The 18,297-nt window shown below is 61.5% G+C and overlaps 1 protein-coding gene across 1 annotated transcript; it reads right to left on the reverse strand.

Annotated features, from left to right (window-relative positions):
• Positions 1 to 44: 44 nt before the first annotated feature.
• On the reverse strand, positions 45 to 18,297 carry TFEB (transcription factor EB). Its single transcript, XM_074925522.1, has 9 exons — positions 18,139 to 18,297; positions 4,773 to 5,017; positions 4,441 to 4,695; positions 4,266 to 4,346; positions 3,447 to 3,567; positions 3,207 to 3,263; positions 2,687 to 2,762; positions 2,371 to 2,518; positions 45 to 2,028 (listed from the first exon to the last, which is right to left on the reverse strand). Exons 2-9 carry the CDS (start codon positions 4,965 to 4,967, stop codon positions 1,588 to 1,590), a joined length of 1,374 nt encoding a protein of 457 aa, XP_074781623.1. The 5' UTR covers positions 4,968 to 5,017; positions 18,139 to 18,297; the 3' UTR covers positions 45 to 1,587.

Consider the following 18,297-nt stretch of genomic DNA (forward strand, 5'->3'; position numbering starts at 1 on the left):
GACACCTCCAACATGTCCTCCCTCTTCCCTTCCCCCTCTCCTCCCTCACCTTCTGCACATCCCCGTACCCTCTTGTCCAACAGGCACCTCTCCAGGGCTGTCCCCCACCTCACAACCCCAAATCCAGCCACCATGGAGCAAGCTTGTCCCTCCTGGGCTGGGCTTTCCCCTCACTGTCCTAACCCCACAACATCCCCCATCCTTGGCCCAGGATGGGGTGCACCCAGTGACCCCCGTCCCCACGTGGGCCCCTGTCTATCCAGGCACAGCTCCCAGGGCCCGGGGGGGTGATGCTGTGCTCTAGTGCAGGATCACAAAGGGGTCTCCTCTCCCCAGCCTTCCCTGCACTCCCCTTCAGGCTTCAGAACAAATTTGGGTGGTATTTTCCTTGTGAACAGTGTCCCCCTCCCCTGCCCAGCTCCCTCCCTGCCACCAGCCGAGCTGAGCAGGCAGAAGTTGATGCAGAGCCCAAAGCAGCTCCCCATCACTGAGCCATCCTGGCTGGGGAACGAGCTGGTGACGCTCAGGAGAGAAATAAACCCCGTGAGCCAAGGGCAGAGCAGCAGCTCAGGTTTGGCAATTGGTACAAATCACCCCCTGGTCCCTGGCCAGAGCCCAGACCTCCACACCCAGACGTGGGGCAGGACATCCTCTTTCAACAAGTATCCCCAAAATAACAATCTTTTGTCCTTCCCTTCAGAGGGGCAGGGCTTGGTGTTGTGGGGCAGAGGCACCTCTGCAGGGATGTCCTGAGGGAGGCTGAAGGTCACCCGGCACCATGCAGCCCTTGTCCAGAGGCCAGCGAGGTTTTGGGGTGCTGGATGCTGGCAAACCCTGAGGTGGGGTCTCCCCACAAGGTGGGGATCACAGCAGAGGGTTGAGTGAGCATCAAACACCCCATCCCAGCTGTTCTGGAAGGCTTCAACGTCAACCTAAATTTGTAGGCTCCGACCCAGCTCACTCAGACAACACCCCCCCGTGCGCCGTGAATTAACGTGCTCCAGTTAACACCCCCTCTCCCTCCGGCCCTGCGACCCAGGGAGGCAGCGGGTGCTCCGAGGAAGGAGGAATCGTGAAGGACGTGGCACTGTGAAGCATCCACAGGGCTCAGAGTCCCCCACTGGGGAAGACTCCTTGGGGACGTGGGCTACCGGCGCGAGATGGCAAGGAGGCAGCAAGGCAGACAAAAAGCTCTGAGCATCGTCCCCCTCCTCCCGGGGACTTGAAGGCTCCTGCCAGCTCCGGCTTTGAGCCAGCACCCTGGGGAAGGGGTTCGCTCCGGGAGGGTTTCACTGAAAGGCAAAGCAGCCGAGATCACACTCCCAGGCTGGGGAATCTGCAGTCAGGCCAACGCCACGGCAAGCCAAGAAGGTCCGCTCCAGCTCCTGGCAAAAAATAAGCTTGCGAAAGACACGGCGGTACCCGGCGAGCCTTGATCCGAGACCCCTGTTGCATAGAGAAAAGGTACTCCTACGTAGATTCAAGTGCGCGGCAGGACGGGCTGCTCCTGCGAGAAGAGTGCCCTGTAACTTCACTAACCAAACTCGAAGGTCCAGTCCTCGCCCCCAGCGTTGGAGCAGCTCCTCGTCACAGCATGTCTGCATCCTCCATGCTGAAGCTGCTCCGGCGACTGCTGGCCTTGGAGGCCTCTGGGGACATGGCCGAGAACAAGGGGTCGGAGGCCAGGGGCAGCATGGTGTCCTGCATCAGCATCAAGTCCAGCTCCTTCTTGGATAGGGATGGGAAGGAAGCGCTGTGGCCGGGCTCCAGGCTGTCCGGGAAGCCCCGGGAGCCGTCGTCGAAACTCAGGCTGTGGGTAAAGTCCAGCTGGTGGTAGGGAGACTGGGGTGGTGGAGGCAACGCTGGCTGCGGCTGCGATTCGGGGTCCGGCGCTGGCAGCAGTGGCTCCAGCGTCCCCTCGTCCCCGCTGGCTTCTTGCTTAACCACCTGCTGAGCCAGCTCGGCCACGTTGACACCCGAGGGCGAGGAGGTGGGCAGCCCGTGGACGCGTGCCTGCATCTCCAGCTCCTGCCAACAAAGCACGGGAGGGCTCCAGCGGGGACATCACGCGTGGGGACATGCACGTGGGCATTCACGGAGGCGGCAGGGACAGAGGGACCGAGAAGCTGACAGGGAAGGAGCCCATGGAAGAGGCGAAGGATGAAAAATGGTGACCCATGCAAAGCTCAGCAACACTCGCTGTGGTGACCTGAGCCTCAGAGGTCTGGTTTGTCTGAAAGCTTTGCTCCTGGTGACTTGACAAGCCCTAAGAGGGAGGAGAGGCCTTGCCCGTCCCCTCGGCGGGGCAGGAGCGAGCTGCTTGTGGGGCTGGAGCAGAGCAGAGGGAGGGAAGAGCGCGGGGAAACTCACCTGGATGCGGAGCAGCAGCTGCTTATTCGTCATCTCCAGACGCCGTGAGTGATTCTCCAGGTCTCGTGACCTCTGCAAGTCCTTCTGCATCCTCTTGATGTAGTCCACAGACGCCTTCAGGATTGTCCCTTTGTTCCAGCGCACGTCCCTGCCATGCAGGATGGAAAGATTGTCACCTGCGTGCCAGCAACATGTCCCCTCAGCCCTGCTCCACCAAAAAGCCCCTCTGGAAGTATCGCCTGCCCTGGAGGCGAGGGGCAAGCAAGCCCACAAGACCCACAGTTATCCCAGCCCCGCAGAAACCACTGATACGTACAGGTCGTTGGCCTTGGGGATCAGCATCCCCAACTCTTTGATGCGGTCGTTGATGTTAAACCTTCGCCGTCTCTCGACTGCAGGGTGAGAAGAGAGGGATGGTGGTGAGGAAGCATCGGAGAGATGGAGAGACTTGAAGTCCCACAGCCCCCACCAGCCACATTGCTGCTCCTGGGGCTCGGAGCCCTTGTCATGCCCTCCAAAGATCCTCCAGAGTTGGGGGGCTCAGGATGAGAAACCTCTGGGACCAACCCTTTGGCACTCTGCTCCCAGCCATCGCCCCAGCAGGTCTGACCTTCCCCCAGTGCTAACGAGAAGGACAACAGGGTGTCTCCTGCACTGCAGACATTTTGCAGAGCTGAGAAGGAGCGAGTCAGGGCAGGGGGCTGTGGGGGGTGGTTCCTGAGGCGGGGATGGGATGGGAAGAGGTTCAGCTCAGAGAGGGAAAGTGATGGGGAAAGGGCTGCAGGGGTGGGAGAGAGAAAGCCAGGGCACCCGCGGGCAGCCAGCGCCGAACTCACTCAGGTTGTGATTGTCCTTCTTCTGGCGCTCTTTCGCCAGGGCTCGGCTCTCCGCATCTGCAAGAGACCCACGACGTCACCCAGAGGGGACAAGGCTGCATCTCGCCCCACGAGCATCCCAGGTCCGTGTCAGAGCACCCCAGCATCCCCCAGAGCCGCCCTCCCCATCCACAGGGACAAGGCAGCCCCGGCCAGTTTCGGCACTCGCCGTCACCGCCGGCGCTGGGGCCGGGGACGTACCTGTCAGCTCTCTCTTCTGGGTGAGGTCTGCGGGGCAGGAGCTGCTGGTGACACCCACGAGAGAGGCTGTCACCTGGGGGTCTCCGCTATAGACATTCATGTGACTACTGGACATTGGCAGCTGAAAACCAGAGGGACAGGCGGGTTAGCTCCATCCGGGGCTGTGGGACCAGGGTTCAAGCCCGGCTGCTTGGCCTCTGGGATGTGAGTGCGTAGCCCAGGCAGGTGTAATTGTCTTCCTGGGCCCTTAAAACAGCTATAATCAGAGTAGCAAAGAAAACAGGACTTCAAAGGGCGCAGCTGATCCCCTCCCACGGCCAACATCTAAAATAGGGCAGATGAATCACATCCGAGAAGGGCTCGGCAGGATGAATCCCACTGGGAGGCACAAGCTGCCATACGGATCCGACCCAGGAGACGGGGCCGCTCCAAGGAAGCTTCTGGCAGGGAAACCTCTCCCGGCACTATCATCCCCCCGCGCTGCAGCAGACGCTTGGTCCATTCCCGCACCCCTCTCCCATCTCTCTGGCCTTTTATGAGGGCTCCCCACTGCCACTAGAGGAGAAGAAGCTGAAGAACTGGCTCTTGCAGTTGCAAAAGGGAGATCTCGCTGCCTCCCTTCCCCCAGCCCCAGGGACACCCGTCCCAGGGATGAGGCTGCGTTGGGCTGGCACTGGGCATCGCTGCAGGGACGTGGCAGAGGGACAGGTCCCCTCTGTGACACCTCTGTCCCTGCAAGCACGGGGCTGCGGGACCCCCAGGCTGCTCCCTCTCACACCCCGGGGTCTGAGCTCTTCCTAACACCCATCAGAGACTCACTGTGTTGGGCATGTGGACTTCGGGGTTCATATAGCCCAAAACGTCATCCAGGCGCATGATGTCATCGATGACCTCATCAAACTGAAAGGGAAAGGCAGAAGAAGGTGCCAATGGGCTCCTTTTGCCCTTTCCAGCATCTTTTGCCCCTCCCAGCAGCGCGGTGGCACTTCCTCACCTCCCGCTCGGGGTTGGAGCCGATGTTGAGCATGGCCATGGGGCTGTTGGGAGCGCTGTTGCCCGCCGAGGAGGACATGACGTGGCTGGGTCGGACGCCGGGGGACGCGGCGGGGGGCGGTTTGGGAGAGTGGCTGACGGGGCTGACGTGGGCAGCAAACTTGTTCCCGTAGGTTTCGGAGAGATAAGCCTGAACTTTCTTGTCCCGTGACTTCTGCAGGTGGTACGTGGTGGGGTTCTCCAGGTAGGACTGAACCTATGAGGAGACAAACCATGAGGGATCTTCCGCACCCTCCCCGGTCCTGGAGTTGGCGGGGGGGGGACACACTGTACCTTGAGGACCTCTCCAGGCACGGGCGGTGGGGACTGGTAGTGGACGGGGGTGTTGATGGCTGGGGTGGAGGCCACCGGCATCCGCTGCTGCTGCATGTAGTTCATCATCATCTGCTGCTGCATGCGCTCCCTCTCGGCCTCCTGCTGCGCTTGCTGCTTCATCAGCTCCATCCGCAGGCCGATGCGGGACGCCATGGTGCACTAGGGGGGTGGGAGGTGGGAGCCCGCCAGGCACGGAGGTGACCCTGAGAGGAGGAGGACACGGCACATCAGCAGCAGCTTGTTTTGCAGCAGGGAAACTGAGGCACGGGGAGGGAGCAGGCATCCTGGAGCAGCCACAGCAGCTGGTGACTAAGCCAGACGGATGGGTATGCCCTCCCCAACACGCCACCGCTCTCCCTGGGGACAACCAGGGCACCCTGGGGGGGACGGGGAGGGCAGGGAGCAGCATGGACTCACGTACCGCCGGGTTCAGCTGGAGCGTGCTTTGAGCCACCAACTTCCAAAACACCAGAGCAAAGCAGGAAGGATTATCAGGGAAAAACCAGAGCCCCGGAGCAGAGCGAAAGGGAAAGAGAAAGCAAGGGATGAGCAGGAAGAAAAGGCCGGCGGGTGCCAGGAGCCAGAGGCAGGGTTTAACCCTCAGCCCGGCTGCCCCAAAACCTCAGCTCTGGCGTGGGGCGAACAACGCGGCTTCTGTGCGGGGCCGGCACGCGAGCGCGGAGGCGGGGGGAGGCGTGCGAGGCCCCCGCACCGCACAGACCGGCCCTTGTTCCCCCGTACAAAGGGGACGGCGGCCCGTGGAGGGGGGCAGAGGACGCCAGGGCGAGGGGAGCTGCCCTACCCCGGCTCCCCAGGGCACGACCATGGCTTTCCATGGGGCTGGTTTCCCACCCGGGGCTGGGATGGGGATGCGGGAGATGCTGTATGGGATGGGGGTCTGGACCGCGGCATCCGCTGGGTGGGGAGGGAAGCGGAGCACAGGACGCAGAGCAAACACTGCCAGGGGACCAGGCAGGAGCCAAACACCCGGGGTTTGCTCTGCAGCAGCATAAGCAGACAAATCTGGAGGGTTTTGCTATTTAAATACAATGTGTAATTGCAGACAAAGGGGCCACGGCGGATACAACACACCAGGGTTTTGGTGAGGCATCTGATACACGGTGCCACGCGATATCCTAAGGGGGAAATTAAATCAAGCCAGCATGGACAGAAATACGATTACATGGATCAAGAGCCAGCTATTGAACGGCAAGAGGAAGGTAATTAATTAGACATGGTGGCCCATCTGAAGGGGGATGGGAGAAGAGGAGCCTGGGACAGTTATCAATCGGAGCTTCGTTAAGATGCCTGTCGCTAACGGCCTTAGAGGAGGGCACAGGGGGATGTCTGAGACGAGCAGCAGCAGAGCCCTGGAGAAGGACCCAGTGACACTAGGGACAGCCCACGGCGGATAAAACAAGGCTGAAGGGGGATAAACCGCAGCTGATGCACAGGGGGGATGTAATAACCCCAAATATTAAGGGCAAGGTGAGAGGAAAAGTCTCCAAGAGCCGTGAGGGGATGGGATGAGCCATGGCAGCGTGGAGGGACTGGCCGTGCTTTGCCACCCCAGGTCACCCCACAGAGCCGGGGGACAGCCAGGGCAGGGAAGGGGAGAGGTGCAGGGGCCACGCTAGATGGCCGTTTTCGGGGGGCTTCCAGCATCAGGGCAGAGCAGGAAAGGGATTTCAAGCCATGCCTGGGAAACTTTGCAGTCAGCCCCCGTATTTGCATGCAAGCAGCTACCCACAGCCCTACAAAGCACGTGAGCAGCAGCAGGGCTGGGCGCACCCCACGGGTGGCTGCAGGGGGACCCTGGCTCGATGGGCGCAGGGTAGGGGGACACGATGGGGACAAGGAGGAAGCCGGAGGGACCAGCACCTCCAGCGCTGGGGAAACCCGGTGTTGAGGGCGAGGATGGAGCTGCAGAGTTGGGGGGGTTCAGGCTTTTCTCAGGAAGGGCAGCTGGTACGTGGGGGCAGGGGGGTGTCATGTGAAGTGAGCTCAGGCATAGCCACCCACAGCACGGCACCCACTCACACCCCAGCCCACCACTCCACCTGGCTGCAGGACCCCCCCTTATAGGAAAGAGGAGTGGGGGGAGTCAAAAGTGACGCCCTCTCCCCCCGGGAAGCTCCCAGGGGAGCCAACGAGGGTGAGGATGGGGAAGGGTGACCAGAGTTGGGCCCGATAAGCAGAGGGGGGAAATTAGGTCAGGTTTAAAATAAGCCGCTTGGTTCTGCTTGGCTTCCCCCCCGCACCCCGAAACACCGAGCAGCTTCTGCTTTCGCTCTGAGTCAGCCCCAGTGGGAGGCGGCGGGTGGGAGGGAGGCAGCCGGCAGTGGGAACGGATGGGGGGACCCAGCCAGCATCATGGTGCAGGCACGTCCCACCCTGGGGGACACGTCCAGAGGGGCAAAAATAAAGCATGCAGGATGGTGGCTCCATCCAGGATGCATGTTACTCCTGGGAAGGTGAAAGATGTCAGTATCCCGGAAAAAATCACACCCAGCAGCTCTCCCGTCGAGCTGGAGCCATCCCCACACCCGGGGCAGCCCCAGGTTAGTCCCTGCCTGGAGGGGACCCTGGTGAGGGTCTGTCCCGGCAGCTCGCCTGGCTCCGAGCGGGCAGCACGGCGGCCCAGGGCATGCCCAGGCGTTGGGTTTCCCGGCGGGTGCTGCCAGGGCACCTGCTGGGGACACGTCCCCATCGGTCACCGAGAGGGGAGGTGGCAGGAAGCCCGCAGTGGGCGATGGAGCAGCGGGAAGGGGATGGAGAGGGAGAAGAGGGGCTGAGAGGTGGGAAAGCAGGAGGGAGCAGGGACAGGGTGGATGGCACCAGCCCCTCTCCACATCCTGACTCAACCTTTCCTGTCCGGGGGGGGGGGGGGGGGGGCACAGGGTGGCTTTTCCCACCCAGGTGGGTCCTCGAGCCCCTGCCCGTGGCACAGGGTGCGCTGCCCGTCGCTGCCCATCGGCAGGAGAAGCCGTGGAGTGGGGCTGATCCTGCAGCCCCCAGCAGCAAGGGGGAGCCCAAAGCTCTGGCCCTGGGTTGACCCAGGAACAAAGGGACAAGGGACAGTTTTCCCAAGAGAAACTCAACCTGTGCTTCAAAACCCCCCCGCTGCTGCCCCTGCCTCCTTGGGGTGCAGGAAAACTCCCACGTCAGTGCAGGATTGCACCCTAACACCAGGGCAGCTCTTCCAGTGAAAAGGTGATGGGGAGCAGTGGGCTCCATCGGTACCCGGTCGGGGGGGGGGACCAGGCACCAGCCCCTCTCCACCACCACACACCAGACCCACCGCTGGGACAACGCGCGGGGCCAGAGCCAAGGGATTAATCTCCCTTCAAAATATCTCTGCTGCTATTTGGCGACACGGTTATTTCTGGACCTTTCTTGCTTTTCCTCTGGGGGTGTTATTTCATCAAGAGACCAATGCGCTCCTTCCATGCTGGGGCAACACTTGGGGTGGGGGGGCTCCAGGCGGAGGATTTCTGATGGCACCCAGAGCTGCCCTGACCCTCGCTCAGGATTTTGCACGTCCCCAAGATGTCCCCTGTCCCCATGGGAGCCCAGTGTCACCCCCCTCCCCGGGCTGCTGATCCATTTTATAAAGCAACAGCCGGCGGCGCGGGGTCGGCTGCTCAGCAACCACCGGTACTTTGTGGAGTGACATCGGGTGCTGCTCCGCAACGCGCGGCGCCGAGCACCAGCGTGGGGCACCCAGTGCCACCCCGAGGGGACAAAACACCCAGAGCCACGCCACCGTCCCCACACCCATGCAGCACCCGCTGCCTCCTGCCCCAGCACATCGCTGCGCCCAGGTGTGGGTTAGAAATAAAAGCTGCCGTGAGGCAGTTTCCAGATTTAGCCCCTGCAAAATACAGGGGGATCGCGTTACCCTCCCTGGGTGGCCCAGTGGGAAGCTGCACCCGTGCTGCCTGTCCTGCCTGTACCCATGCTGCCTGTCCTGCCTGCACCCATGCTGCCTGTACCCATGCTGCCTGTCCTGCCTGCACCCATGCTGCCTGTACCCATGTTGCCTGTCCTGCCTGTACCCATGCTGCCTGTCCTGCCTGCACTCAGGCTGCCTGTCCTGCCTGTACCCATGCTGCCTGTACCCATGCTGCCTGTCCTGCCTGCACCCATGCTGCCTGTACCCATGCTGCCTGTACCCATGCTGCCTGTACCCATGCAGCCTATCCTGCCTGCACTCAGGCTGCCTGTCCTGCCTGTACCCATGCTGTCTGTACCCACGCTGCCTGTCCTGCCTGCACTCAGGCTGCCTGTCCTGCCTGTACCCATGCTGTCTGTACCCATGCTGCCTGTCCTGCCTGCACCCACGCTGCCTGTCCTGCCTACAACGTAACAGGCACACACACACACTCTGCAAAACGCCACACATCTCCTGCCCACCCCTTCACAAGCTGGAGGGAGAAGAGGGGAAGCGATGCCCCGCTCAGCCCTAGAGACGCCGCCGAGAACCCCCAAACTCACTGCACCGAGGAGCCGCCTGCCCAGCCCCGCTCCCTCGCGTGTGTTTATTTCCCGGTCGATTGTGGCCATTTATGAGTGGAAAAATCAATCCACGGCTTCAACTGGGAGCAGGGACTCCCTGGGGAAGGAGTGGAGGCAGGGTGGGGGCCATGCCACCCCCCTACCCGCCGCTCTGGGCTGTTTCATTGATAACCAGGAGGGCAGCAAAAGGAAAGGGAGAAGAAAGAAGTGAAAGCAGCCCTGCCTCTTGCTACCGACAGCGCGCGCCTGCCGAGCCTTCCTTCCTCGTTTTTCATTTTCAAATGCTGGGGGGGGGGGGGGTGTGAGACACAAGGGGTGGCGAGCGACAGAGCCTGGCGCACCCCAACCCTGGCAGGGTGAAGCACCCACCAGTTTTGGGGAGGCAGCGGTGGCTGGATCCAGGCAGCCGGGAGTCTGGTGGGGTTTGCTCCGGACCAAAACCTGCTCCGACAGCGCCAAGCTGCCACCCCGCCGGGCACCCACAAAAACACCCCCCACGGGTGTCCGCAGCCCTGGGACGGGCTCTGCTGCCACCCCGCTGCAGGGAAAGGGGGTGGCAGGGCAGGGGTTACCTGGGCGCAGGACGGTGAGGTTCGGGGGGGGGGGGCTCCGGGTGCCAGGGCCAGCGGGTCGTAGCTCCTTCGCGCTCCTCGCCGGGGCCAGCCCGGCTCCTGCGCCGGCCCCGAGTTTCCTCATTTTCAGGACCCTGCTTTTAAGGCGGCAGCAGCCACGCAGGGTGCAGCGAGGGGGGGAAGTTGCAAAAAACCTCCAAACCTGCTTGTTTTTCTCACTGCGACACAGGAGTTAGCAACTGAGCTGAGAAAAAAGAGTGGCAAGAATAAAGGCAGCTACCACCGCCAGGCTCTACAGGGTGGAGAACCCAGTCTGGGTCTGCCCCAGTTGTGTCCCCTCGGGAGCTGCCTGAAAATGCAGAGGGGTAAAAGCCGTCCCTTGTCACTCCAGGGGACACAGGGATCCCTCACCCTTCGTGTGCCCTCAGTGGGGGCAGAGCAAGCACCAGCACGATGCAGCTGGATCCAGCCCTGCACGCTGCTGGGCAGCACGTGGGGTCCCTCCAGCACCCACAGCTGGTCCCCACCGGGATGGCGATGCCACCACCAGCCGGCACCAGCCAGGATGGCAATGGCAAAGCCAGGGGACAACAAGGACGCCTGTGTGACACCCCGCACAGCTGGCAGGGTGCCGGGGGACCCCCCCGTACCCCCGTTGTGCGAAGCCACTTTGCACCACATCCCTTCTGCGAGGGCACTGCTGCACCTCCCCGCACACCCCAAGCAGGTCAAGCTCCCCCGTGCCGGGCCGGCGAGCCGCTGCCGTGCCACCCTGCCAGCAACGCGGCTGGCACCCGTCCGCTCCCGTGCAGCTGGGACCAGCCGCGCGGCCTCTCCCTTGCCCAGACTTGGCAAGGCCACCGCGGGGGTGATTTATGCCGTGCCAGCGTCCCCGTGGTGTCCGGGTCAGGTAACGCCGGCACCCAGCGGGAGGAAGGCCGGGGGCTTTCATCTTCATCGGCACGCGGAGCAGCGTAGGGCCCTGGTTGGAAGTTACAGAAAGGGGCAGTGGGACAGGGTCCGACCTGGGGTTTTAGGAAGGGATCAGCCACACAGGTGGCCAAACCCTGTCAGCAGAGCAATCTCCATCCTTGGAGACACCAACCTAACACCAACACTGGCCATACTTGGGGCTGGACCAGAAGCTCCAGAGGTTCCATCCAGCCTGTGTCCCCCTGGGATGAGGATGGGGTGGTGGGAAAGGGGGAGCACAGTCTTGTTTCCAACCCCAGAGAGCAACGGTGTCCCCCTCATCACCCACCCAGCAGGCAGGAGATGGGTCAGGCAGAAGATGGGTCAGGCAGGAGATGGGTCAGGCAGGTGGACGGCCAGAGCCACCCCAACCCCATCCGAGGCGCCTTCCCCACGCAGCAGCATGCAGCCCTGAAAGGGAGAAGGAGAAGGCGGAGGGACTTGGCAAATAAAAGCCCGGGTCAGTTGACAACTCCAGTGAGAGGCTGAGTCACCGGGACTGTTTTTAGCCCCGGCATCTCAGAAACGTGGACCGCGGCGTTGTTAACAGGCACTTGGGTCAAAGGCCAAATGTTTTCCCTTCCATGCGTTAAATACCGCTCCTGGAAGCGGCCCAGGTATCCAGCACAGTAAAAACATTAACACAACTCTTGTAAGGCAGCAAGACTCTGGCTAAAGTGGTCCCCAAACTGCCCAGGGAAGCTTGACCCACCAGGGAGGTGTCAGGGACCTGGGGGGGGAAAAGCATCAGCCCCCGGGTGCCAAGAGCCAGGGCTGAGTGTGTTCCTTGTCACAGTGACACTCCCAGGGCAGAATAAATGAGGTCTATAAAAAAGTCTCCTGCTCTGGGGTTCTGGTGGTGCCAAGGTATATCCAGGAGAGCCCACCTTTGTGTGGCAGCTGTTGCAGGGTTAATAACACACAGCCTTGCTCCGACGCCTCTCCTTTGCCCCCAAAAGCCACTCCTCCACCCCAAAAAGCCACTCCTTCGCCCCAAAAAGCCACTCCACCCCCAAAAGCCACTCCTTTGCCCCAAAAAGCCACTCCTTCGCCCCAAAAAGCCCCTCTGCCTCGTGTGGCACAGCTCAGGGACACACACTCCATCACCCTGGATGGGCACGGTGGGTGGAGGCTGGCACCCACAGGCCAGGTCTGGGTGCTCCCCCCACAGGGCTGGGGGAGGTAGGGGGACCCCTGGGACCCCATCGCAGTGGGGTCAGATCCTGCCACCGTGGCTGTTCCAAACGGGAGCGAAAGCCCTTCCCGCAGGGCGGCTGGCACGGTGCGGGAGCCCTGATTGAAACATCACTGTCCAACTGACCACTCGGGGAATTCACAGCCCGCCAGCGCAAACAGCCCAAGCCGACAAGTTCCTGCCCTCCCCTCCCACCCCCTACCCAACAGCAGCAATTAAAAATAAAAGTGTTAACAGGCAGAAGGACGTTCCTTGGGGCAGGATGAGCCAACGGCAGCGCAGGGACCGGGGAGGTGCCGCGGCCGCAGCCCGGCACTGCTGAGTGATTAATCAGCCCCGTATCGTGTCCACCTTTCAGCGGGGAGGCGAGGAGAGGAGCGGGGTGACCTTGGAGGGGCCTCAGCCATGGCGGTGGGGAAGGACACGAGGCCTCATCCTGCTCACCTCGACAAAGGTCAAGCTCCCAAGCGCGTGGGAGAGAGCCGGGAGCGGGGCCCCGTGCGCAACCCGCGGCCAAAGAGCAAACCCCGTCCTGCTCCAACGTGGGCTGACTCCAGGCAACTTGGGTGTTGGTTTTTTTAAATAACTGCAGAAATGAGCAATAAGAGGAACTGGGAGAACAGCACCATCCCTGCCCCCCCACACGCCCCCCCCCCGCTTGGTTCCAGCAGGGCAGATGCAACGCGCTACGGCGCCGGGATTTAGAGGAACCACGTGCTTCAAAATCCTAGAAACCGCCCCGGAAAGTGGGAACGCTCAGCAAAACCAGCCCTAGAGCTCCGTGAGCCCCAAGTTCACGATGCCACTTGCCAGGAGCAGAAGGCACAAGGTGACAGAGGCCACCCCATGCCCCCCCTTCAGTGTCAGAGGCACTCCCAGCGCCGCCCCCATCCTCCCTCCCTCCCTCCCTCCCGCCACGGCCCCATGCTGCTGGAAGGAGGTAATATTTATAAATACGCTGTGTCCAGCCCCCAGCGCCCAGCCAGGAGGCTTCTCAGAAGGCAGATTTCATGTAACCGTGCCGTGGCCCCTCCGTCCATGGGAGCCGCAGCTGTTCTCCAGCCCCAAGAATAAACAAGCTGGGGACAGCCTGTGACTTGTCCTCCCAAACAGCCCCAGGGCTCTCCCCCGCTGCCATCCCGGCCCCAGCAGGACCCCTCATGCCCCGGGGAGCACCCAGCCATCGCCGCTTACCCACAGAGGAGAGGTTTCTTCTCTCCCCTCCTTTCCCCCCGGCTCAGCCCGGCGCTTTCCTGCTCCGTGAAGGTCAAACTCGTCTCTCGGGAGCCCCCGCTGCCAACCCAGCCCTTGCCCTGGCACCGCGCCGGTGCAACCGGGTCGGGTCCTCGCTATGGGCGCTGCCGCCTCCCCGGCACGAGTTATGCCGGTTTGATCATGAAGGAGCCCAGAGGTTTTTCCCACCAGGCTCGGCTTTCTCCAGGCGAGATCTGAGCCTGAAGCAGTCCCCGAGGAGCAGCGGCGGGGCCGGGGCTGAGCGTGGCACCCACCCTGCTGCAGATAACGCAAGAGCTGCCGCCAGCGCCAAGCCCGCTGGCACCCAACCTCCCCTCCTCCCGTGGAGAGCAGGGAAACGCTTCCTGCATGCCAGGTGGCTGCAAGACCCCGTCTCACCAGCCCCCTCCTCATTTCCTCCTAAAAATTCCCCACCCCAATGTTACACCCCCCAAAATCTCAAGGAAACAGCCTTGGATGAAAGCCAGAGCTGCTGCGCTCGCTTGTCCCAGCGGCTCCAAAAATTCCCCTGCCTGTCCCCAAGCTCACTGCCACCAAGGTGTCCCAACCCGGACCCTGTGTTGGGGAGCACCCACAGCCCCTCCGCCTGCTCTCAGTGGGGTGTGGGGTGTGGGTGTCCAAAGGTGCCCAATTGGGTGCCCCCTCAAACCCTGCTGATTTTGGCACCTGGGTGCTACTGCAGCAGCTGCACAAACTGCACGGGAGGTTCAGCTGTGTGCTGAAAGGAGAATCTACAACCAGAGTGCCCGAAAAATGCTGGGCCAGGCGGAGAAAAAGGGGCTGAGCCGGGGTGGGGTGATGGGAAACCTTCAGCTTCGCAACTGTTTATACAAGAAGTAAATCACTTTCGTTAATAGTGTGCATGTATGGGAAGGAAAAAGAGAGAGGTAACCGGCAGGGAAGGATGCTGCCTGGGCGTTTCAGGTTTATCCGGAAAGAAAGTTGCCCCGATTTAACTAAAGAGGAGATGTAAGCAGACAGCAGGGTGTGGGGAGTTTGATCAGAGTTGAATGCACTCATAGGAAAGGTGACAAAACCCCAGGAGCAATTCTTAGAAGAGTCTTTAGAAATAAGATGACACAGCCTCCTTGCTAAGACTGTAGGGACTGTGGGGCTGGCGTGGGATGTGTCACTGAAAGATCTTGAAGCCTCCCCAGGTGACCCCAGCTCGACAAACCCACCCGCCCCCCCTCTGCAAATCCCCCGGGGCCGCACTGCTTGTCCCCGTGCTCCCGAGCTCTGCCTCCATCCCACAGACCAACGGCACCACACAAGCTCCTGACGGCCAGGATCTGGCCCCACACCACCCTCCCAGGCCGGATCCCACCCCCTCCAAGCTGCTTCTGGCAAGGTTCTTCCAGGCAGGCACCGTGCAGCCCCGCTCGCCTCTGTCGCTTGGGGCTCGGCCCTCGCACAGTCTTCCTCTGCCTGCAGGGAAATCGTGTGGTTTCTTTACTCTTTCTTTTGTTTTTGCAATTTAATATTTATAGCTTTGCTCTGCTGTCTGTTTGTTCAGTAGAAAACGAGGGGGAAGACGTTTGTAGAAGGGATGGCTTCTTCAAAGGTGGCTGTCAGCATCAGTGGGACAGGACTGGGGCCGGCATCAGGACGGGGATCATTCCCATTTTTCTCAGCAACGCACCATCTCCCCCTCCAGCCAACTCATGGGCCCCTCTCGAAGGTGAGGAGCAGGAACCGGAGCTCATCCTGGAGCACAGGGCTTGGCCTCCTGCATTCCCGGGCTGACCCTGTCGTGGGACCCCTACGTGCATGTAAATCCGCATGGAAAACCCGTTCTGCCCAAAAAACAAGTGCCAGGCACCCACCGTGCGGCGGGGCACGACCTTGTGATGAATCAGGGGGAACCACTGGGGCTCTTTCCGGACACACCAGTAGGGGAAAAAAAAAATCAAAAAGATGAGCACGTATTTCCTGCGTGTTCACAAAGAGATCATCCTTTTCGTCCCTCCTTGCTTCAGCTGCAAGGGTGACAATGACCACGGCTCACCCCGGGGGGGATGCGCCCCAGACACCTCCACACTGGGACCACCCCATGGCTTGGCACAACCAGAGCTGCTGCTTCCCCCAGGCTCGTGGAGGTGATGCCACCGCAGAAAGGCCACCACGGGATGCCCCCAGGGCTGGAGCCAGCATGGCACGGCGCAGCGGCACGCACACATCGCACCTCCGAGCAGCCTCTGGCTTTTTTACGGGGCTGTAAAACTCCCAAAGCTGGCTCTGGCACTGTGAAGCACTCTGTAAATCTCCCTCAGCAAGCAGAGGGGCAGGGAAACCATCACAAAACGGCTGCCGTGGATCAACGCCGGTACAGGATGCCACGACGCTGCTGCCCCGGGGACGTGCCAGCGGCGCGGTGCCACTGCCAGGCTGCGGCGCCCACGCCGGGGACACCGCTGGGCTCACTCAACCCTGGCAAGTCGCTTCCCCCCTGGCCCGGTTCCTCTCTGACCAGGGAGCGGGATAACCCCACGCAGGGCAGTTACGAAACAGTTCCCTTTTAGTGGGTGCAGTTCGAGAGCCCCCCCCCAAAAAAATCCCAAACCACAAACTCCATGTGCCCGCCGGGGATGGAGCCCAGAGGTGATGGGGATGAGCCATGCCCAGCACCCCGAGAGCTCTGTCCTGCCCCACCATCCATCTGTACCCCCCGGGAAAGGGGAGAGAAACGGCGATCGAGGGCTGAGATCCCCCCGTGCCATCGCAACAGCGAGACCCCAGCACCCCCCACCCAGCACCCCACGACACGTGGAGAGCCACAGGGGGCCCGGAGGGTATTTCTACCCTCAGTACATGTATTTTTAGAGGGGGGGACACCCCCGGCATGGCTTCCCCAACCCCATTTCCCTGTGGCGGCTCTTTTCTCTCCCCGCAGGGCTGTGCTGCCCGGGCTCCACGGCCACCCCACCCTCAGCCCTGGAAATGTCCCCCCTGCTCCGATGATTCATCACTTTGTCGCTCGCGTACGCAGGGCTCTTGCCTTTGCCCACAGCACCGCCGAAAACCAGCAAACAGGGAAACCTCGTCACGGCAAAAGCAGTGGCAGGGCAAGGGCAGGGGAGGGGGAGGACGGGGGGAGACCAGGAACACACGTGCCATAAACTCGGCGCCGTAGAGCGTGGAAAAAGAAATAAAGACCTGGCTGGAATCACAACCTCCATCCCAAACACCCGGATGCTGGAGTCGCCCCGTTGCAGCCAGCTCCACCCCGGAGCGGTTTCCTACTGATAAGGACGGGAGGCAAAGCCAGCATCCCTCGGGAGGCAAAGCCAGCATCCCTCGGAAAACACGCCGGCTCCCCTCCACGCACCGCAGGGCCAGCACATGCTGCTCGCCACCTACCCAACAGCCTAAATCTGGTGGTTTCTCAACTCCAGTAGCCCAATTCCAAAAGGCCCACTGGCCCTGGCATGTTTGGTTTTTTTTTTTTTTTCCACCAGATTGCCCCCGGTCGCAGGTAAACGCCGGCTCAGCCACCACCAGCACCCAGAGCAGGGAGAAACCAGCCCCGCTCCCTCCTCCGGCCGGAGGAGCAGCCGTGCATGAAGCCAAGCAAACATGGCAGGGGAAACTAAAGGGGAGGGAGGGAGGGGAAAAAAAAAAAGAAAAAAAAAAAAAAAATCCCCCAAACTCCACACCTTCGCTGTCTGCTCGACTCTCTGCTGTTATATAAAAAAAAAAAATAAATCTCACAAACCCCCCGTGCCCCAAGGGAGGAGCAGGAGCGCTGTGATTCCTGGAAACAGGCCCTGCTTCTTGTCCCCGGACTTGCACGGGCTTATTTATTTATCTTAGAAGAGCACAACAATAACCACCATATTTTTCTCTCTTTTTCTTTTTTTTCTTCTTTTTTTTTCTTTTTTTTTTTTTTTAAGGAAATTTCCCCATCATCTGACTCACTGAAGCTTTAGAGGACACGGGCATGAGGGCTGTCGTAATCCTTCCTGCTTCACAATTAATTCATGAATATAATTAATCCGTGGCTGCAGGTTAAGTGCAGCCCCCTCCCCTACACCCCCACCAAACTCCTGCTGCCCCAGAGGAGCAAGTTGCAGGAAAGCGGGGGGGGGGCTTCTTTTTGGTGATCCCCTAAAAGCTGTGTGACATGGGGTACCCCAACTCTTCCCGTGCCTTTTGCAGACCCCAAAAGCAGCAGGGCTGGGGGGCTGTCAGCAAGCTGGGGGGGGGGGTACCCACGCTCCTACCCCCCAGGCCGGGAGGGGTTTGCACCTTGTCCCGGGGGAGGGTGCAAGGAAAACCCCCGAGCAAAGCCACCGCTCCAAGGGCTGGAGCATCCGTGCCTCAGTTTCCCCACGCGTGGGGTAAAGGGGGGGGGGAGGAGACGGGGGGAGGTTTACGCTTATCAAGGCGACCTGAGCAAGTCACCCGTGGCTGGTGGGGGGCTCGCAGCGCCCGGGACCCTCGGCCTTTCGGAGGGGGCACCTGGCCAAGCTACCGGAGACCCCCCAGACCCCCCCGAGCCAGAGGAGCGGCCCCAGCCCGGCTGCAGGCGTGCAGGAAGGGGACGGGACACGGCGCGGGCGGGGGTGTGGGGGGGTGAGGGTCGCTATTATTTACAGCAAAGGAGTAAAAAAAAAAAACAAAACAAAACCCAAACAAAAAACCACAACAAACCACAACCCCGCGGCTACAAGTTCAAAGCGCCCCGGGATGGGGCAGGAGCGGCGGGGGGGGAACACGCACCCCCCCCATACCCCCCCAAAGAGGGGTTCCGACCCCAGGACACCCCCCTGCACGGCTGCCCACCCCCCGGCACCCCCCATCTTGCACTCACCCGGTGGCTGCGGGGTCGGGGCGGGGGTAGGGGGGGGGCTGAGGAACGCCAAGGGAAAAACCCAGTGGCTTGGCCTGGTTCGGCTCGGCCCCGCCGGTCCCGCGCTGAGGGAGGGCAGCACTGCCCGTCCTGCCCGTCCTGCCCGTCCTGCCCGGCCCG

This window comes from Athene noctua, chromosome 23, assembly GCF_965140245.1.
Source record: "Athene noctua chromosome 23, bAthNoc1.hap1.1, whole genome shotgun sequence".
Taxonomy (NCBI): Eukaryota; Metazoa; Chordata; class Aves; order Strigiformes; family Strigidae; genus Athene; species Athene noctua.